We start from the raw sequence: 24,189 nt of genomic DNA, 5'->3' as shown, positions 1-24,189 counted from the left end.
TTAAGCCATGGTTTTGTCATATTATTTTCGACTTTTTCAATTCCTTCTCCATACGAAAATGTCTGCACCGAGTCAGGAATGTGATATTTGTTATCCATTCGTTTAGTGGGTTTGCGCTTTTGATTTTGCCATCTGATTAGGGACTTTCCGTTTTGAATTTTTATCAGAGTTTGGTATTTTTGTTATGTACGTTTTACGTGAAGTTAATGTTTCAATGGCTTCTTATAGGCCATTGTCTTGATAGAGATTAAAAAGAGTAAAAGGAGGAAAGTTGACATCTGATAATTAAGGTTGAATTTCTCTAGTGATCTATCATACATTATTTTATACTAGAGCTTTTTAAAGCTGACACTACGGTTTGACTCTTCCTCAAACTTGAAATCCGTATGGAAACCTTTAATGTCGTTTGGTATTAATGGTCTAAAGGACAATGGTTGACCGGAGCATAAGAGCAAACAACAATAAAAACTAAAACATTTTGTTAACAAACTACCATAAAAACAGTTTGTAATTTGTCAGGTATTTCTTAAGGTTTTGATGTTTTCCTATAAAGTTTCAAATCCGTCTTCAAAGTGGTTAATCCGATAAAAGGAAGAAATCAGTTTATTAATATAAACTCGAAAAGTAGTGATGCAATTCTACGAACATGTGTTTGAACATCTAAGAGACACTTGTCTGATAATATCCAAAAGAAAAGTTCGTCTTATAAAGACATAGAAAATTTCCCCTCCCCTTAAAAATACTGGAGATCTGCAATTAATAATTATCATTATTTCGATTCTTTAAATGCGACTGATAAAAATTCATTCAGTTTTGATATGATCTTTCAATAAAAAAAAGGAAGTGAAAACAGCTTAAATGTTGGATAAAGATGCAATTATTAAGACTTTTTGAAATTAGTAAAGAAAATATATCAGATTTCAATATATGCTTTGTATTGTCTCTTTGACACATTCCCCATTTCAATTCTCAGTTTCATTTCAATAGATATTAAAATAATTGATGAATTCGATGTAAAGCTTTTAAGCAAAGCGTTGCATGGAACCTATTACCAAATATAATAAACCTATAACTCATAATAAGTGAAAAAATTCACATGACCAAAATAAACTTTTCTTCAAGCAGTCGCTGAACCATGAAAATGAAGTCAAGGACAATGGACAAATACCAGACGAAAACTTGGTAACATTATGTTTCTGGAAACAAGGTAGAAAGCATCCAGGTCTTACGTCTTTCAAAATATATAAAGCTTAAAAAAAATAGTTTACGCCGCTATCCCTTCAGGATTGTAATCCATATGTCTCTCATACTACTTCTTATGTTGGAGGCAAGACAAAGGCTCCGAACAAGCTCATACATATATCATGAAAGAGAGGAGAAAGATAACAAAAAAGGATAGTCAAACTCGTTAGTCGATAACAAACAGCCGACACCGTGATAAAAACACTAAACAATACAATACACTTTGGAGAACTGGTCAATCAAAAAATCATGTAATTCTCTTCAAGTCGATGTCAATAAATGTTCTTTACTTAATTACAGTTCTATTATGAATGTTATGACGAAGCTATGGATAAATCATGACAAATATTTTCCAGTGGGTAGTTCTTTCTTTATTTTAATGGTCCATTTAGTACATTCAACATTAATTATATGTATCACTTAAGGAAGCTAGATAAGTAATTATAAATGACAAAGTATGTACTAAATCGTTTGAATTGACAAGAGTCAGTCTTTTTCGGAAGCCAAAAAAGTATTTATATATACCTAGACAAAATTATAACAAGAGTGCACACGCTGAAATGTCTCGCCTTCTTTACTAATCATTGATATTATGTTGATAGTCTTAAGTATAAAGCTTTATAACAACTGTCACATAACTTAACCTTTGATAACTATTAACATTAACCAAGATAACAAAGACCAATGAACCATGAAAATGAGGTCAAGGTCAGATGAAACATGCCAGACAGACATGTACAGCTAACAATGCTTTCATACAACAAATATAGTTGACCTCTTGCTTATATTTTAAGAAAAATAGACCAAAACACAAAACCTTAACACTGAGCAATGAACCGTGAAAATGAGGTCGAGGTCAAATAAAACCTGCGCGACGGACATATAGATCATATAATATTTCCATACACCAAATATAGTTGACTTATAGCATATAGTATTAGATAAAAAGACCAAAACTCAAAAACTTGACTTTGACCACTCAACCATGAAAATGAGGTCAAGGTCAGATGACATCTGCACGCTAGACATGTACACCTTACAATCATTCCATACAACAAATATAGTAGATCTATTGTGTAAAGTATGATAAAAAGAGACTAAAACACAAAAACTTAACTATAACCACTGAACCATGAAAATAAGGTCAACGTCAGATAACACCTGCCAGTTGGACATGGACACCTTACAGTCCTTCCATACACCGAATATACTTGCCCTATTGCTTATAGTATAGTATCTGGGATATGGACTTGACCATCAAAACTTAACCTTGTTCACTGATCCATGAAATGAGGTCGAGGTTAAGTGAAAACTGTCTGACGGGCATGAGGACCTTACAAGGTACGCACATACCAAATATAATTATCTCGTAACTTCGTAACATGAGGCATCCATATACAAAGTATGAAGCCTCCAGTTCTTCCCCCTTCTAAAATATAATTTTTTTAAAAAGTTAGCTAAACCGCCGCCGCCGCTGCCGGATCACTATCCCTATGTCGAGCTTTCTGCAACAAAAGTTGCAGGCTCGACATAAATCGACGATGATTTAAATTAAATACGCTAGAGTACCAAAATTAAGAGATAACTGTATTGTATTTGAAGCTTTGCGGACGTCCATCGGTAGTTTTACTGTCGCAAATTTAGTTTACCTGGCGACGCGGAGCGGAGACAGGTAAACGGGTATTTGCGACAGTAAAACTACCGATGGACGTCCGCAAAGCTTCAAATACAATACAGTTATCTCTATTCTAATGCAAAACAAGTTCATAATTAAATTTCAATCATTATTTCAGTATAAAATCTTCATTAAAGAAAATTCCGCGAAAAGATGTTATCTTCTTTGGTCCCTACACTAGGTGACGTCATAGGTATGCTTCCGGCGTCAAACATAAACACCGGGCGTTTTCTGGCTTCTGTGCCGCTTCAGAATGTAATAAAATTTCATAAAAAGAAGATTTTTAGGCGCAACAAGTGAGTTTTTTGTTTATTATTGTAGAAATAACATGTCAATACATTCCGAAATTCAAAATGTCGGCTTCCTTAGTTACAGACAAGGAGATAGAGAATTTTACGCTTGCTGTAATCTTATCAAAACAATTGTTACAAAATAATTGGATCTCGATTGGATGCCTTAAGCCTCGGTCACACCTTAACGGATAGCTCGAACGGATGCCTTAATCCTCGATCACACCTTAACGGATAGCTCGATTGGATGCCTTAAGCCTCGGTCACACCTTACCGGATAGCTCGAACGGACGTCTAAAGGATAACTTTGTTTCAATCCGTTCATGTCCGTTAGATGTCCGTTTTTATCCGTTAGATGTCCGTCTATATCCGTTGCATGTGCGTTACGCGTACGTTTTATCCGTCGACGTCTGTTCTGTCAGGTGGAACATTTTGAGCATGTTCAAAGCTTTGAACGGACGTCCAACGGATAAAATGTCCGTTGAACGTCCGTTAGGCGTCCGTTTTGTACGGTACTCGTCCGTTTTGTTTCCGTTTTGTATATCTACGTGTCCGTTATACATCCGTTGGAGGTCTGAACGATCAATTCACCAACGGGTTCTACCGGACGTTTAACGGATAAAACGGATGCTGAACGAATGAGAAACGGACTTCTACCGGACGTATAACGAATAAAACGGATGATGAACGGATCTGAAACGGATAAATGCCAATTTAAAATATGGCGTCAAAATGCCAATTATTGGTATGGCAAATTTCTTAAGGTTCATGATTTTTTTTTATTCATAATCGATCTCAGAATAAAGGCACGTCTTCACAATCAAGCAGCTCTTATTCAGGCCAGACACTGCCCTTTGGCGGCATTTTGAAGAACAAACCAAAACCAGTTACACAGAATTATTTTGAATATTTATGCGATTTACATGTATTATTATTGTCGCCTTAATTCCGCATATCTTGTTCATCCGTTTTATCCGGTACGCTTCCGTTAGGTGTCCGTTTTATGCGATACTCGTCCGTTGGATGTACATTCGACATCCATTCTGTGCGGTTCGTTTCCGTTTCTCGGACGTTGCATATCCGGTGTGTGTCCGTTATGCATTCGTTACACATCCGTTTTATTCGGTCAATACATCAACGGACTCCCAACGGATAACAATTTTGTCAACGGACAACTTTCATTTTCATCCGTTTGGTATCCGTTCGTGATATCCGGTGAGATGTGACCGAGACTTAACGGATAACTTTTTTTCAATCCGATCATGTTAGACGTTCGTTCATATCCGTTAGACGTCCGTCCATATCCGTTGCATGTCCGTTTAGCCTACGTTTTATCCGTCGACGTCCGTTTGGTCCGGTGGAAATTTTTGAGCATGATCAAAACTTTGAACGGACGTCCAACGGATGAAATGTCCGTTGAACGTCCGGTAGGCGTCCGTTTTGTACGGGACTCATCCGTTTTGTTACCGTTTTGTATCCATTTCGTGTCCGTTATACATCCGTTGGAGGTCTGGAAGATAAATTCACCAACGGGTTCTACCGGACGTTTAACGGATAAAACGGATGTTGAACGAATGAGAAACGGACTTCAACCGGACGTATAACGGATAAAACGGATGATAATCGGATCTGAAACGGATAAATGCCAACTGAAAATTTCGCGTCAGAAATGCCAAATATTGGTATGTCAGATATATTAAGGTTCATGAATTCTTATTCTTATTATTCATAATCGATCTTAGAGTAAGGGCACGTCTTCACAATCGAGCAGCTCTTATTCAGGCCAGACACTGCCCAGTGGTGGCATTTTGAAGAACAAACTAAAACCTATTACACAGAAACATTTTGAATATTTATGCAATTTACATGTATTATCATTGTCGCCTTTAATTTTTCCGTATATCTTGTTCATCCGTTTTATCCGGCACGCTTCTGTTAGGTGTCCGTTTTCTGCGGTACTCGTCCGTTGGATTAACGTTCGACATCCGTTTTGTCCGGTACGTTTCCGTTTCTCGTATGTTGCATATCCGGTGTGTATCCGTTATGCATTCGTTACACATCCGTTTTATTCGGTAAGTATATCAACGAACTCCCAACGGATAACAATTTTGTCAACGGACAACTTTTATGTTCATCCGTTAAGCATCCGTTCGTGCTATCCGGTAAGGTGTGACCGGGGCTTAAATTAGGTTTATAGTCATATCTTAGCCTATGTGTTGTCCCTTATTTATAGACCTATGAGATACTTATACTAAAATTAGTAAATTGGTACAGCATAGTATAGTAAAGAACGTTACGTTAAAGAATATCATATAATGTTTATATATCTTTTTCATTATTAAAAAGATAACTCATAACGAAAACTAAATTATATATTAGCCATTTTATTATGGTTTTTGTAATCAGGTCAATTACTTACTCATTGGTACCTTATCTATGAATTTGGGCCTAATCAATTATAACTTTGTGACCAATGTTTCTATTTTAACAAGATAAACAAGTTTATTAAGGTCTTTCCTTTGATTATAAGGAAAGACCTTACTATATTTCTTCTGATAATTATTATTATTCTTTCCGCCAAACTTAAACAAAGTTTCCCAAAAAAAAAGTATGCGACATGTTGAAATGATATTAGGTATCTAGTATCGGTTGACCAAAAGCTATCTTGTAGTGAGGGCACGACCCCGTAATATTTGCTTTAACGCGGTTATCTCCCCTAACACCGAAAACCTTGTTATCATTCTAACTCCATAACCATAATAGGTAGAAACAAGAATGTGTCCATAGTACACGGATGCCCCACTCGCACTATCATTTTCTATGTTCAGTGGACCGTGAAATTGGGGTCAAACTTATAATTTGGAATTAAAATTAGAAAGATCATATCATGGGGAACATGTGTACTAAGTTTCAAGTTGATTGGACCTCAACTTCTTCAAAAACTATCTTGACCAAAAACTTTAACCTGAAGCGAACGGACGCACAGACGAACGAACGGTACAACAGACGAACGGACGAACAGACGGACGAACGGACAGACGAACGGACGTACAGACCAGAAAACATAATACCCCTCTACTATCGTAGGTGGGGCATAAAAATACATAGCCGGCAATCCAAAACCAAAAGAAGAACTGATAAAATAATGTCAACAAGAAAGGCAATGAAAAGTCAAACATAAAACATATCAAACATCCCCTAATACATTTTCATTTATCAACTTACTTCTTTGCTAGAGGTTCAATTTCATATTATTCTATATAATTGTTTCCAGTATTTCCATATTAACTGTAGTCATTAATACTGTACTACAGACTATTGACTATTAAAAGAAAAACTGCAGACGAAAAAGAAGTAAAGAATAAAGATTCCAGGTTAAAACTATCATGTGACGTTATTTAATGAATCAATTTAAAATTTCGTTATTTCATCTTACTACAGGTATATTGCAGTCATTCTAATATTAAGAAAACGTCAAATACAATTGTGAGTTTTATGTTAAAATTATCATTCTCACTAATACAGTTGGTAATCCACACGAAGTATTTATGGGTTATAAAATAACGTTTTCATTTGTAAATAAATGCTTATGGAAAGCAACAAATGCTCATGCTGGCTATGTCTGTATAAAAGAGGGACGAAAGATACCAAAGGGACAGTCAAACTCATAAATCCAAAACAAACTGACAACGCCATGGCTAAAAATGAAAAAGACAAACAGAAAAACTATAGTACACACGACACAACATAGAAAACTAAAGAATAAACAACACGAACCCCACCAAAAACAGGAGACGCTCTGAGCGTCATCACTCATTTATGTTCCCTCAGTTTTTCTCTTGGTTTGTAAACTCAAAATAGATGAACGAGTTTTTAAACTACTGTTGTCCTGTACTCAACAGTGTTTGTATTAGTGAAACATAAAACAAAACAGATTTACAGATCTTACAACTTCGACCATACATATATCTTTCTTTATTAATCTTCGATACATTTAAAAGCTTGAAGACACATTGAGGTATCAAGAAGTTGTAAGCACGTTCTAGCAAATAGTATCCACCATTACATTCACAGGGGATTTTGATTGTTCAAACTATAGTCGAACAGAAGGATAATACCTGAAGGATCTGAAATTTGCTTACACGCACCATATTGACTTCATAAAGTCCCAGATAACTATCGCATCCTATCTGAACTCATTGAAAAAAAATCCATGGTTAGTAGGTAACATCAAAATTCAAATTGTCGCCAACAGAGAGTGACTACCCAACCGACATAAAAATCGCATTATTAGGTTCCAGCTCAAATATAAAATCATTCCTTAATGCAGAAGCAAAATAAAACAAACCGAAATATTGGACGGAATAAAAGATAAAACACGAACGGATGGGCAAACAGGGTGGTTGCAGTATACCACTTACTACGTTAGTGTCTTATAATAGACCCATCAAATACTTTCCATTTAGCTACAATCATGAAAATACCTAAAGATAAGGTAGTGGAAAATTTTTACTAATGATTCAATGAACAATTTCAATTTCGGGGAAATTTAATAGCTTTGTTTTTTCAACATGAATTGTGTCTACTTAAAACAAAATCTTACCAACAACAGCATAGCCATCTTTTATAGAAGCTGGAAAAGGTGGTAATGGATCTTTAGCTGTGACATCTTCTGCTAGGTAACGACCGAGACTTTCTGGGAAAAGATGAAAAAATATGATTAAAGGATAATAAGATCATATTTTCAACCATGTTCGAAAATGACAGTTAATCTTAAGTTTAAGGCAAAATCATTAGGCAGCAACCTTGGATTCCATTCGATGATACGAGAAAGGATCAGTATATACTAAGAAGATAAAGTCTTATTACAGAATGATCCTGGTATAATAACTCGAGCCTTTTGTGTGGTTTCCAGGTAGCTATTGCTCAGATGTATTTCCTATAAATATGTAATAGTGAACATTTGTTTCGTAGTAACCAGGCCTTCTTGTATATCAAATGGCATAAGTTATGTGAATTTTGAAGATGTTATCAAGAATCACAAAATTGAAAATAACAACCATTTGTCTTATATTATGATCCCTGAATAAATCCAACTATGATTTTACATCGACACGGAAACTTTCAGAGATCCGCCTAGATCTGCATCGCTTTTATCCATTTCGGAAATGATGTTGACAATAACATTTTGAAAGGCACGACAAACGCAAATTGATGAGAATAATTCATCAACCAAAAAAAAACAACACCTAAAAAATCCAATGCCATCAGCAATTGTGTCTGTAACCTTAACTTGATTTAAATAAAATAATTCATCAAATAAAAAGCTCTTTTTTTCAAAAAAAAAATCTCAATGTACAGGTAGTGGACAAATATGTTTAAATGAAAATTGGGTGAACCTACAACATTTTTGGCTACTGTATCATCCATACAATAACTCTCCAGAAGTTTTCGTCAGTTTTGAACTTACTTTTATAGAATACTTCCTCTGTTCCTAGAACATGTGTATGTTTTATCACCGTGCTGACAGCTTCCTCCACTGTTATGATAGGATATGGAGATTCTCTAGGTCTGTGTGCGACTCTGGTTGCATCTACTTCACCTGCATCAAGAAATTTTATGTAATTCATACACACGTTTTTAACTTTTATCCTTTTTTTTTAAATTCATTTTTACATGATAATGTAACTTTGATCTGGAGGTTTTTTAATCTAGATCATTCACCTGGCAAACAATACCCTTCAGGTTTATTTCTACCTCAAACGTACCCAAACATTTTTGTTTTGATAATTTTTCCAAACATGCAGCTTTAATAAAAGTATAATCAAGTGAAATGCACAATAAATTGAAGCAATTCGTTTTAAAAATAAATCAAGTCGCAATCCGTAATCACATTCCCAAATGAAATGACCCTCTATTACGCAGTCACTACAATTCCAATAACACTACAATAACTAAGCTTACCAATTGTAAATTTTTCCATTTCCAGCTCTGTTCCATCGTATGGGGTTTACATATCTTAAACGTTATGCTCATGTTTGTTCGCATTATATAAGACTTCAATAACATAACTGATACCATAACGCCCATTGTGGATTTGTATGGTGAGTGTTGCACGCATAGCAGAACCAATTACTAAAAAGTACCTGTCGTCGCCTCCTGTCTTTCTACTATTGTAGATCATGCCATACCTTCAGTTTGTATTTGTTTTATATGTAGTCTAAATAGATCCATGAGATTTGAACATCGGTAAATTACCATTACCTCTAGTTAAAGTAATAATTGCATTTTAAAATCCTGCATCGCTGATACTTTTACTTGTTATTGTGTATACTGTAAACCAACTTATTTTCGCGATCGATTTATTTTCGCGACTTTCGCCAGTATAAAAATTTAAAAAAATATATAAATCGTCGCCAAAATGTTAAACGTGGATCATTCCTTATTAAAGAACAAGAAGAAAATCGAAAATCGCGAAATTCAATAGCCGCGAAGTGAACTTAAAAGGGTAAAACGCGAAATAAAGATTCCGCGAAAATAAGTTGGTTTACAGTTTATAACAATTATTGTTTTCAAGAAGAAAGAAAATTACATCGAAATTCGTAGTATGTTGTGTGTAAAGTCACACAGAGCCAATTGATAGTTTCAGACATCCTTTCTATGTGTTTGACTAAATGTATATGTAATCATTTTTGATGCACACAGATTTAGTCTATCTTATATATTTTTCTATATACTATGAAAAATAACGACAACAGTAATAATCCGCTGTTCAGTAGTCAACTTTCAATTAAACAAAAACAAATTCTGGTAACAAGTAAACACCGAAACAACTTATCAACTATAACAGGAAAACAAAGGAACAACAGAAACACTGAACTACAATAAAAGCAAACGCCAATATACATATAGATAACTATCGTCATATTCCTGAAATGTAACAGGACATTTAAAAATAAATATGGTGGGTTGTCAAACCTTCCGCTTATACGACAATATTGAAAAAAACTGTTATCACAGAGATATGTCGGGCCTTTTTGTAATTGTAATTTTGATTTTGCAAATGTTGACATTAAAATAGCAATAATCAACATGTTAAATAAGTTAGGCAAATATTCAAAGTCAATGAACCATGACTGAGATACTTGGCTGAGCAATCTACATGTAAATGAGATGTGCTATTGCTAATACAACTGCATACCAAATATCATTGACTTATTATAAGCCGTTCCCTTTAAACCAACATAAACACAAGCATTAACTTGTAAACACAATGTAAGAGTTTCAAAGTCAGTAAACCATGAAGAGGGGGCAGGGCCAAATAATCATCATGGCAATGAGATGTGCCAATGTTAATACAACAGTAAATACTGTATACCAAATAAGATTGATCTTCCTATTATGGTTCACCATAAACTAGACCTTATCACAAACTAATACATTGTTGACGCCGCCGCCGACGCAACAAATAGCATACCTGTGTCTCGCTTTTTGACTCCGTCAAGCGAGACAAAAACTGCTAAAATGACAACAACACTCAATTGCAAAAAAAAAATCATTTACGGGCTAACGTAGTTATGGAGCCATTTGATGTTTTTTTTATCATTAGGGATTTTGTGGATTTTGTATTCCTGATTATTAATCTATTTAAAGTTTCTGTTTGTTTATTTATATTCTTCTTCCAGAATTGAGAATAGTAAATCACTGACATTTCAGTGAATAGCTCATCTACCTACTTTATGATTCATATTAATGGAACGTTCTTGATTACAAAACTTTGAATTTTACGAAAAACTAACGATTTTATCATCCCAGGCATAAATTATTTTAGCCGTATTTGGCACAACATTTTGGAATTTTGGGTCCTCATTGCTCTTTAAACTTTGTACTTGTTTGGCTTTATAACTAGTTTGATCTGAGCGTCACTGGTGAGTCTATGTAGACGAAACGCGCGTCTTGCGTATTTAATTACAACCTTGGTACCTTTGATAACTATTTGACGCTTTTGGTTTGTCTTTCTTTTTTTACAGTTTTCAGTTTCAGTTTATCTGTTTAGTTCTTTGAGAACAGGCAATATCTTATTATACTTAAGCCAGAAGTTGTTATTTGAGGGAGATATTTTTTATATATTGATCTAGTGGTTTCCGATCATATTTTTTATATTTTTTGACAGGACAGGACAGATACCAAATGATGACAAGAACTCGGAATGTCAATTTGGCAAAGAGAGCATACTATGTGATCTATATTTTGAGCTACCGCCACTTACAAGGTCAAAATCACAGAAGAATATTCTTTTGTCAATAAGCACACATTTTTTCCTGAACTATAACTAAAGTAAAGGTGTTACTTTCAAAAATCAAAATACAGAAAACATGGACATTGTGAATTCTTGTCATCAGTTGGTTTATTTATTTGGCTTCTTTCTGAAAAATATGCAGCACTGTAGCTTTTTAGTTGGACACAATGCTGTTGTTTGTAGTAAGAGATGTTAAAACAAACTATTAGATATAGGCTCCTTATTTGGGACAGCCACATACATATATAATGTGGCAAGGTTAAACATGTTAGCGGGATCCCAACCCTCCCTTAATTTGGGACAGTGGTGTAAAAGTATAACATAAAAACGGTACGATTGTATGCTTCGTTCGTTAATCATTTTTCAATGTGTTTGAGCAATTTACATTATGCTGTCTATTATCTACGGAATACTCGTTATGGTATCATTCATATAAGATGTGTTTGATTTGCTTAGGGAAATACTACATGTAAAGAGCATTTTCTAAACATTTTCAAATTTTAAAATCAAAACCCACTAACTACAAATTTTCGTAGCTTTTGTATGATTTATTCAAAGCAATATTATAGATCAAACATATCAAAACCTATCAAGAGATTAATCTTTACATAATCTAATTATAGCATTTATTAATATTAGAGTGGATTAATTGATTAACAAATATTCAGCTTTCGCTGAATAGGAAATCCTTGTTATTCATGTATCATTTTTTAAACGTATTATACGGTGTAAACATATAGTTTTACTTCTTCTAAGTATATTATTCTCGGGTATCTATTAGTTAAATTAAATGAATTCCGTTCTACTTGCTATTTATGCAACTAGAAAAGGCTTATTTCTCCTACGCTGTCGTACAAATTTGAGTACTGTCTGATATATCTGTTAATCTGTTTGTTTGTATATTTGTATACTATAATAGTTAAATCATCTTAATTTCAATGACGCGACCTTATTTTTATAGAACAATATCGTGATATGTCAAGAATGAAATCGAAACAATACTGATTTATCTATATCAACCACACTTTTGAAGGTGTTTTGGACTGACTTTCCTCTATCTAAACAACTTATGGCAATTTGAAATGTATTGTATTTGTCTCAACTCAATCAGTAAAACTTCGAAGAATATTCTTAAACTACTTTTATTTGTCCTTTAGATTTAACATCGACTACAAAAAATGGAAAACAAAGTCTAACACATCGACTTTTCTATGACGAAAGAGGTAAAAAAAATCTGAAAACTTAAAAAGCTAAAATGATGTTGGGAAAAAGGCAAAACGTGTTTGAAGCCGGTCAAATTACATAAATTTATTATTTGGCACTATTAAAAGAATACTAAGCTTTATTCGAATATTTATAGAACAAAAACAAGAACATAAGGTTTGCAGCATGTATTTTTGTGGGAGATTTACTACATAACATTGATCTATAATCCTTTTATACATTGTTGGGCAAGAAGTCAGAAACATCTTCATTCAAAAAGTAAAACATAAGACATATGGCTTGTTTGCATTGGCTTGGAACAAAAAATTTGCTTTCATAACAAACATGTCTTAGAATAAAATTACTTATGGCTAGTAATTAAAATATTCAGTTCATCGTTATCCCATTTATACAGGGTTCACAGCATAGTTAATTAGCCTAACTTTACTTTTTTCTCCGTTGAATGGAATTAATGTGATGATCAAACAATGTAGCACCTTTGATCTGGTTTATCTCAGAACTTTAACAGCTGAAACATTAATACGTCCTTGGATAATCTTTTTTAAACTCTATATTCTAAGGAACAGTTGTTTAGACAGACAACTTGTTTATTGCACTATATTCCCCTAAAACATGAATAACAAAGTCAAAATCCAAAAAACAAAAACAAAGACATCACTACCCATTACATTATATGTACCAATAATGGTTCCGTCAATATAGACATTTTACCCATGTTTCACCTTGAAAATTTATTTTTGTGTTGTATGGTTGTGTCTCATTGTCGTATAACATAAAGTTATACCACTATTTAATATTACAAATATTTGTTAAGAATCGTTACTGTATCTTTCTGATTAATAACGAAAACTGAAAGAAATTATGTGAAATTTTAACCATGGAGAAGTGTAAATTCTTTACGGACCGAGCTAAGTAGTACTCACTTTGTTGATGATGCAATCCATGTTGATGGTGATGATGTTCGTGGTGATCGTGGTGATCGTGGTGACCGTGATGACCTTGCTGATTATCTCCATGGTGATGATGGTTTTCTCCGTGATAGCGATGTTCGTTTTTGTGGTGACCAGACTGTTAAAATAAAAATTATCATATTTCATGACTGAATATCAAAATGTTGCAAAGGAGATATATTGAAAATTGCAGAAAATTGCACACTACTTGAACTTGGGAGGGTCAAACGATATTGAGTACTTCCATTAAGTTGTGTCTGGAAGACAAATATGCGTTCAAACTAGCAACCGGGAAACTTTTTTTTAAACAAAATTTGCAAATAGGACAGATACTTAAATCATTTAATCATTTAAAAAATGCAATTAAAGTGCTTTTCTTGAACTATTTTTACTTGTATAGTTTTTGTTTGACTACGTTAAAATAATTTGTCGATATCGACTCGATGTCGTAAATATCGTTGAAAGAGACAAACAATTGAAGACAGTTTTTAAAGACTTGTATGAATTACATATCCTTATTAACATGGCTAAATTTCACAATTTAATTAGGGGCATAGAACTAGATAAAATAAATAGAGAAACAAATCATGAAGAACAAGGTTTTTTTAAATTAAGATATTGAATCGATCTCGTCGATATTAACAGCTTATTACCAATATACTTCCATGATCAGATAAACATTTGTAACATAAATTTTCGATATAAAACATATATCGACAACTTCAGTGCATGGGTAAAGTGTAAACTGATGAATAAAATCAAATCTGAGGTAACTCTTAACATCTTAACAACGTGTTTTATAGTTCTTTCATTTGTCTTTGTTCTATTATTAATATTACTTTTACTGTTCAATGGTTTTATGTGATATTCGTTTGACGTGGCTCGGTACTTATACATCTCGTCAATGTGTTTGTATTTGCTTTCATTTTTTGGTGGTTTGTTTTGTATATGCGACTTTTTGTATTTCTTTTGTTCTTATAACGTGACTCTGTACTTTAAAAGATCCCGTCAGTATGATATTGTTCTATTATATGTCATTATGATATATTTCTATTATGAATTACTATATACGTTGAACCACAAACGTCAAAATCATTCAATCGCGTAGTGGAATTAACTATTTGTGGATTCTTATAAATTCTATATATAACTTTTGGACTAGTTTAAATTTCGGTCTATTTCTGAAATTTATTCTTACATACTTTTGATTTTTTAACCCTGTATGCTAACATTGCCTATTTAAAATTTTAAAATCGTTTGTATGCACATTGAACGACAAATTTATGTGACGTATAAAATTTTCTGACGTCAGACACTCAAATCAATGAATGTGTTCGTAGATAGTAGATGTTTTTGGTGTTCTGTTAAATTGTTCCTTTTAAAATTGTTATACGATGATGACTGATGTACCCATATTTTGACTATTTTATTTATTGTGTCTGTTCATTTAACGCATCAATGTAAATATAACGGAATTTGATGAGACTGTCATTAAAGTGAGAGGGTTAGCGCTATAGAACCAGGTTTAATCCACCATTTTCTACATTTGAAAATGCCTGTACCAAGTCAGGAATATGACAGTTCTTGTCCGCTCGTTTTTGGATACGTTTTGTTTTTTGATTTTGCCATGTGATTATGGACTTTCCGAATTGATTTTCCTCTAAGTTCAGTATTTTTGTGATTTTACTTTCTACTATATAACAGATCAAAAATAGATGGCAAAGCAATTTAGTTATGTATATATAAAAAAGAAGATGTGGTATGATTGCCAATCAGACAACTATCCACAAAAGACCAAAATGACACAGGCATTAACCACTATAGGTCACCGTACGGCCTCCAACAATGAGCAAAGCCCATACCGCATAGGCAGCTATAAAAGGCCCCGATAAGACAATGTAAAACAATTCAAACGAGAAAACTAACGGCCTTATTTATGTAAAAAAAAATGAACGAAAAACAAATATTTAACACATAAACAAACGACAACCACTGAATATACAGTATGCTGGTCTTTAGAGGAAAATAATATCGGTCAAAAGAAAGTCTGCACGATTTTTTCATTGATTCATGAAGTAAACGTGTATAATATGCAAGCTTGGGGATATTTGAGACATTTATACGATTTTTTTCTCGTGATCTTTTTACAAAGCCTTACCGTCTCCTAAAATACAGTTTCTAGTTTACAACATAAAATATACAAGATTTATCATAGTTATAAATTTTATTTTGAAGGAACTTATTAATGTTTTAATTCAGTCAGTCGACAAATTCACAAAACGAATAAAGCCCGAAGAACTTAAGATTAAGTTTTGTTTTGTTTTCGTAGAAAGTCATACATTCAGTAAATTATGTTTCGAATATTTACGCTCTAACAGATTTTTTTACATCAAAATAAATTCAAATTTACACAACTATTTTGTCTGCATAAAACTTTAACATCACGAAATAATATTATTTTGTAGGTTCAGGTGTTTTCATCATGTTCATGACATTGACCAGTGAAATTTGAGCTTTAATGCCATAATAAGGTTATAACTAAATCAATCAAAATCGGGTTTTAAGACTTATTTATCTCTCTCAAAATATTAATAGAATACCATTGTATTTTCACTTCGGCTGTAGAAGAGAACATATATGCTTAGCAAGAATAAGGCTCCAGAGTAGTGTTCTAAGGGACCATCTATTTAAAAAAAAATCTAATCGAGAACGCACTGTGTTCCTGTGGTCGAGTAGAAACTACTTCTCATTATTTCTTCAAATGTCCAAAATATAATGAAATTCGAAGGAATACTATCGGGACGATCTCTTGTTTTAATCTTAAGATTATCTTATATGGGGATGGTCTAAAAGCTGACGAGGACAATATGCAAATATTTCATAAAGTTTCTGAATACATAAATAAAACAAAACGTTTTGAAAGTTAATCTAGTATATGTACAATGTATATATATTATATATTTATACTTTTTTTATAAATATGATGTAAAATCGAGTGGATTGTCCGTTGTAATTGATTGTGGTCGAACGTGTGTGTTGGTTCCAGTGACTGTCTAGAAAAGTAAATAAGAGTTGACTGTTTTTGTCGTTTGTTTTTTTTTTGTTTTTTTTTTTTGTTTTTTTTCCCTCACTTTTTATTGTTTTCCTTTATTTTATTTGTTTTGTATTTTTTGTATTTTTTTTTTTTATTAATATTTTTTTTTTTGCGTATGTGTGTGTGTTTATTTATTCAATGTATCATATGCTACCATAAAATGAATATACTGTTGGCACGTAATATTGTATGTTAAATAGATTTTTTTTTGTTTTTATTTTTAGGGAGACGGATTTATAAAAGTTTTTCCAAACTTGTTTCCGAATCCCATATTTGAACTTTATGTAACATTGTAATATTTGTCTTGACATTTTTCATTAATAAATACTGTTTAAACTAAGGTTATAACTTAAGGATGTACTTAGGTGAGGTTTTGGAATTTGTGTCAAATGTTCGAACTCCTTGGTGTTTTTCCATACAATACAATGTAAAATATTTTGCCCCATAACACACATTTAATTTTTCATATAAGACATAACAGCTCATGAAAGGTCATTTACCAAAATTTTAGAAGATTCTTAATTTTCTTTCTTTTGTTTTGAGACCTAATTATACCAATGCAAATATATGGTAAAAGTCCGAGTCAGTCTTTTCCCGCCATATTTTAAATCTCAAATATCTCAAAAACGAGGTCCATGACCTATCAATATGTTTAGCTTATTGTTATCCAGCTATAGTATCAATTTTAACTTCATAATTTATTAATTTTCACCTAACCTCATCTAAGTACGTCATCCTTAAACGAATAATAATACAATAACATATTATATTTTCGATTTATTTTCCTACATCTCACAAATAAAGTAATTTCAAGATATTCTGGTGTGATTTTTGCATTTATGATGATGAAAATTTGTAAGGGTTCCGCGGAACCCAGTGTTTCGCCTACTTTTGCTGTAAATTGCAGGATCAACAAAAATGAGGGGAAAAATCAATAAAAATATTCCGCTTGATACCATTTTTTGATTGTAGGAAGCTTCTGTCCAAGTTTGGTAAAAAAAATCCTGGATAGTTTATGAATCTAATAAATGTTTTAAAAACTTTAACTGCAGACTGGATGTAATGTTAACTGGAAGAAAAACTAAGTAAAAGTAAAATACAGATACACAGGTACAAAATATTAACAAAATTTCCTTCTAGATACTAGCTTTTGATCATAAACAAGCTTCTGTCTTAGTTTGGTACAAATAAAAAATAGTATAAGAAAGTTATCAAATGTTTTAAAAATTTAACCACAGAGTGAAGGTGTTGTTTCCTGGCAGAAAAAAAAGTCCATTTAAAGTATAATATGGAAAAAATGGATTTGTCATTTTACAAATTTTACTTCTGGATACTATCTTATGATCATAAACAAGCTTCTGTCCAAGTTTGGTACAAACCAAGGATAGTTTAAGAAAGTTATTAAAATTTTAAAAACTACAACCACAGAGTGATGTAATGTTTTCCCGCAGAAAAACTAAGTGCATTTATAAGTAAAATACGGAAAAAATGGAATTTTATTTTCACAAAATTTACTTCTGGATACTATCTTTTGATCATAAATAAGCTTCTGTCCAAGTTTGGTAGAAATCCAGGATAGTTTAAGAAAGTTATTTAAATTTTAAAAACTTTAACCACAGATTGTATGTAATGTTTTCCCGCAGAAAAACTAAGTCCATTTATAAGTAAAATACGGAAAAAATGGAATTTTATTTTCACAAACTTTACTTCTGGATACTATCTTATGATCATAAACAAGCTTCTGTCCAAGTTTGGTAGAAATCCAGTATGGTTTAAGAAAGTTATTAAAATTTCAAAAACTTTAACCACAGAGTGAATATTTGTGGACGCCGCCGACGACGACGACACCGACGACGACGGAATGTAGGATCGCTTAGTCTCGCTTTTTCGACTAAAGTCGAAGGCTCGACAAAAATGAACTGCAGTGTACTGTCGTGTGTATTTTAATCATGAGTATACATTTATGTATTTTCATATACCAGTTAAAGCATCCTTGGAAGGGGACTCAGTGACAATGATTAACAGATCTATTTAACACTGGATGAAATATCAAAGTTCTATCAACCATGGACAGTTGTTTTATTTGTTTGAGCTTCAATTATTGATATTATACCAAATATAATTGGAAAGGCCATATAAAGTATTAAAACAGTAATCAAATCTAAATCTGATATAAAATAACAGTTATAATTCTGCAATACTGAGTTCAAATACACACTGTAGATACAAAGAAAAAATAATCATTATAAACAAGCGGCCGGTTTATCACCCGGACGATGCATACATGAAAGAAGACGCATAAATCGTGCCGAAGAACTCGATCTGTATTCTTTTGAATGTCTTATTTTGGGTTTGCTACCTGTAGTTGAATCTTCTTTATATTGCTGCATGAAATTTGATCATCTACAAACATTTACGGATAATTGTATTCTATGAGGAAGTCACGATCAAGATCATGATGTCAGAATTTCAACATTATCAATGACATATGAAAATGAGGTCGAAGTCAGATGTTTACTGTCAGAAGACATTTATAACATTATATAATAGATTTCATAACAATCATTCAATACATCCGATATAGTCAACCTATTACTCAAAATAAATGCTTACGAATGAACCATATGACGTTTGTCTATAGATATCTTTAGAAGAGGGGCAAAAGATAACATCTCATAGATCAAAAACAAACTGACAACGCCATGGCCAAAAAAGAAAACAAGACAAACATAAAAATAGACAAATGATATAGTACATAAGACATGACACAGAAAACTAAAGACAAAGCAACGAACCCAGCCAAAAATTGGTTTGGTTAGGTTTTGTGATTTTGTTGTTGTGTTGCTGTATCTGACATATACATATGTACCTAAATAACTATTTATGAAGACTTATCTGATACATTAATTCGGGATCGAATATTGTACCCACTCCATTATAAATCATTCATAATTTCGTTTCTGTTACTTTTTTTTTAAACATGTAATCGTGTACCTAATATTGACATATTATTTATATGTCTAAATGGTCGGTTTCACTTTTACACTTTTATAGTCACACTATATGTCAGCATAGTCGGAAGTAGATGAGTAAAAGTGACCGAGTTTCTATACTTTTTGAAAGTCATTTACATATCTATGGTTTGATTATATATGCCTTCAATTCATAGTTTTGTACCAAATCTCAATCGGACTAATGCCGTAGACCAAGCTAGCATGGCTTGATAAACAATTGGTAATTACACCCATCAACAGAAATTTAATGTAAAAATAAACAGAAGCTCAATTAGTTTAACTTTGAACAGTGGACAGTTCAGCAATTTAATTAATGTAACGTAATATAAAAAAAAATGAATTTGTCAGTGTCTTGAATGTCATCTTGCTACATGTGGAACCGGAAGTAAAACATTAATTTTCATTAGAAAACTGGCAGCGCACCCATGTACTTTGATTTTTTGTTATTTTTGGTATTAAATTTAAGATCAAATAACATATATATCCACTTTGGCAACATATGATCATAACGCATGCTATTTTAATTAATTATGTGAAATTATTGCTTTTAAAGTCTTCAGAAGAATAACTTATAAAGCGCAAGTTTCATTACAAATATCTATAAATGACTGGCAATTAGCCATTCCACGCCTCTTTAACAAATTCCCTATGCTTTCGTTTACTTCTAACTTCATAATTCTATTTTGTAAATGAACTATACTGATCAGAAAAATCTGTTTTATACCTATTTTTTGTTAACATCGGAATACCGCAATATGTAAAACATTTTTGCTAATAAAAACAGCAGAGTATCTTTGGTGTTGACTACTGTCAATTGCTATTTTGTTGCGGTCATGCTAAGAAGATATGCAGAATAAAGTTTCTTCATATGATTCTTTTTATTAATTGTGAAGAAAAAGTAAATTATAACGAGGCAACACACTGATATATATTGGTTTCTCCACCTTGACCTCATTCATCATAAGCTAAATGGGGATTGTATACTTATTGTACCTACTACGAGTTCAAAATGTTAAAATATGTGTAATCCCATTCTTTATCTACCATTGAAAATTAATCAACAACAAAAACATAAAGAGAAAAGATAAGGACTGGAAAGACAACAATCAATTTGTAAAACATTCACCTCTGAATATGATTTCATATCCTTCTTTCAAAAAACATCCATTGATCGATTGATAAATTTCGTATACATTATAGCGAAGCAAGAGGAAGACGAGTCGACAATAACAATCAAAACCAAGGAGTAAACAAAGACTAAAAAACCAAAGGACATTTACACCAACAGTTATAAATAATAAATAAGAAACAACACGAACTCCACTAAAAACCGGGAGTGAAATCAGGTGCTACGGAAATACTTAGTAACATAAACTAAACAGTCATTGTACGCATTTGATGGGAAAACAATTGTTTTGTTTAACTAGAACTATTTTCAAAATAGCAAATGCGTTTGTTACAAGTATATCATACCATCAACCAAATAAGTTGACATTGTGCTTACAGTATCCTAATCATAGAACTTTAACTTTCGTCAATGATTCATGAAATGAGGTCGATGTCAAATAAAACAGGTATGATGAACATGAAGACCTTGCAAGGAATCCATATACCGAATAGTTATCCTATTACTCATAATGAGTGAGAAATTTACATGAAAAAAGTACACTTTTTTGAAACTGTCGCTTAACCATGAAAAATGAGGTCAAGAAATGGAAGATATGACAGACAAAAACTTCGTATCATAAGGCATATGTCAGTTTACAAAATTTGAAGACTCTGGGTCTTCCACCCTCTGAATATAAAGCTATATACAAATCGCCGAATTGTAATCATTAGGTCTGGCATACTACGACTTTCGTTGCAGGCGAGACAAAAACTGTAAGGAATTTAATTTTACTAAAATGTCGGTCTGGTTTAATTTTTGCACAAACTCTCGAATAAAATTGACGGTACTAATTTTCTTGCACCAGATGCGCATTTCGACACTACATGTCTCTTCAGTGATGCTCGTGGCCAAAATATTTGAAATCCAAAGCTTATATAAAAGATGAAGGTCCAAAAAGTATAGCCAAATCTGTCAAAGGAATCAGAGCTTTGCATGAGGGAGATTCATTCCTTAATTTATAATAATTTCTAATATTTTGTGACAGGAAATTTTAATAACACAAAAAATCCGTTTTTTCATGCCAGTACCGAAGTACTGGCTACTGGGATGGTGATAGTCGAATAAAATCAATTAGTTCAGTTTGGTGCAGTTCAAAATCAATCATATCTAGGCATTGGTAATGTTTTAAAATTCAGAAATATGGAATACGATCGCCGATTATACGCACGTGGATTCGTGATACTGTAAATATTAGTAATTAAAGATTGAACTTTTATTACTTTATCCAGAGACATATAATGCAATTGTATTATATGTCTCTGCTTGATCAAACGGTCCTGGTGTGAAATAAAATCGTGAGAAACCGACCTCACCTTTTTCGTGGTTTTAAGTTTGCAAAGCGTTTTTTCATTTATTGATGGCCACTTTTTTATCCATTCGTTGGAACAATAACAAGATCTACTACCGGAAATAATTAGACATAATGGAACATAACTCAAGGACATCCTACATCCTACAAGACTTAGGAACCAGACAACAATTTACACCTCCAACTGGTTTGCCTTCAGCAGATTCTGCCTCGTCATTTAGTTTCAGCACCGAGTCCACTGACTTCTTTTATAAGGTTTTACTACTTGAATGAGTTTTGAGAGTAATTCTATCAATAACATGTGGGAAGAGTATGTCTTTCAATAGAGTAATGCTCCAATTAAATTACTTTTCATAGTATGCACTTCAAGATTAATTATTTCAATATAATATCTATATTTTGTTATGACAAATCTACGCAAATCTAAGTTATTGATCATGGACCAAGTAAATGAAGTTAATTAAACATTTTATTATTTTCTTTTATTTTCTTTTGTGGAATTCTGTACATAAACTTTTTGTATTGTAATACGTGTTTCTGTAATATTCAGATTTATAGTGGTATTACTATAGAAGTTTATAAGACATTATTTTTTCTTCTTAGAACCAACAAGCATTCTTATTTGATACGGTAATAATTAGCATGGTGTTGGTTTTTTTTTTTGTCTTTAAAGGAGCACTAGCTGTCAAATTCATGGTCACCGATTTGACTCAAATTCTCATATTTGATTTAAAACAATGTAAAACATTTATCCAAACTACCAAAAGTCTAAAATAAACAGTTTATAGAGCACGGGGTAGATAATATGTAGGTTCGTTTCGTGTGCATTTCAGTCCAGACGCCATCTAATTAACTATCGAGTTGGCCTCAGATGACCATATAAGCGATGTAAACAGAAATAAAGATATGAATAGATTAAACCAACACGTGCAATTGGATTTTTATAGGTCTGTTTGAATTTGTACGACTTTGCCCCCTGCAAAGCTATAGAAAAACAGTACATTAACGGTTGTTACACGGACCCTTTTTAGACGATACACAGACTCTTTTTGTAGTTGTTACACGGACACTTTTTATGAAAAGAATCACTCGTGCATGATCAGTGAGTTCATGGGAACTTTAACTTTCAATTAGATTTGAACTTTTTGGTTCACCGACTTATTTCCTGTCTTTTTATTGAACAAAATATTTACGTTCGCATCAATATCTTTTTTTTTCAAACATTTCCAGTTAATTAAATACTATTCATATCAGTACACTAAGGAATTAGACATTTAATTTCAAAAGGTTGGGGTATGGTTTTCTCCTAAAATAGATCTTTTGATCCCAAATTTTATGAGAAAAAAATTATTATGGTTAACCAGATGACAAATTAATATTTTGCATGATTCCTGATTTTCCGAATACCGTTAATAGTGCTAATTTAAACAAAAACATTTGGGTGATGGCGTTGAAAAGTAAATAGTTAATATACTCAAAAAAGAACATGCCGCCCACTTTATGAAGCAAAATACTCGGTCAATAAATGTTTTCTTCAATATATGGACATGAATAGTATTTTGGACAATGTTGATAATAAAGAAATGATGATACTGACGTGTATAATTCAACAAAAATAAGACAGGAAATAAGTAAATAAAAAGCAAATCTAATATCAAAAGATAAAATCCCTATCAACTCACCAATGCACGATTGATCCTATAAACAAAAAGTGTTCATGTAATACACGTCTAAATAAGCAGCAAATCTAGAAGAAAATCATTCAACTTATGTCATCAATTTTGAGCGGTAAGCTGCGATTGGATCATATAGTAACACGTGTTTAATCCCGATCAACACACATGGGGGTCCAACTTTATGTCCCCATTTAAATGCATTGATCTTCAAAAAAAGGGTTGTTCCAACCCCTGTGACCCCCACCACT

General features: G+C 32.6%; 1 protein-coding gene across 2 annotated transcripts in view; it reads right to left on the bottom strand.

The window, feature by feature from the left end:
• Nucleotides 1–24,189, bottom strand: part of LOC139517031 (gephyrin-like) — a 124,047-nt gene that overhangs the window by 60,089 nt on the left and 39,769 nt on the right. For both annotated transcript variants that reach the window (XM_071307619.1, XM_071307620.1), the window contains 3 exons: nucleotides 13,654–13,798; nucleotides 8,678–8,809; nucleotides 7,811–7,903 (listed from right to left, as the gene is read on the bottom strand). In XM_071307619.1, the coding sequence (XP_071163720.1) occupies nucleotides 7,811–7,903; nucleotides 8,678–8,809; nucleotides 13,654–13,798 (370 nt within the window). The remainder of the gene's footprint in view (nucleotides 1–7,810; nucleotides 7,904–8,677; nucleotides 8,810–13,653; nucleotides 13,799–24,189) is intronic.

Source organism: Mytilus edulis, chromosome 3 (assembly GCF_963676685.1).
Source record: "Mytilus edulis chromosome 3, xbMytEdul2.2, whole genome shotgun sequence".
NCBI lineage: Eukaryota > Metazoa > Mollusca > Bivalvia > Mytilida > Mytilidae > Mytilus > Mytilus edulis.
This window is presented reverse-complemented; position numbering and strand designations above follow the sequence as displayed.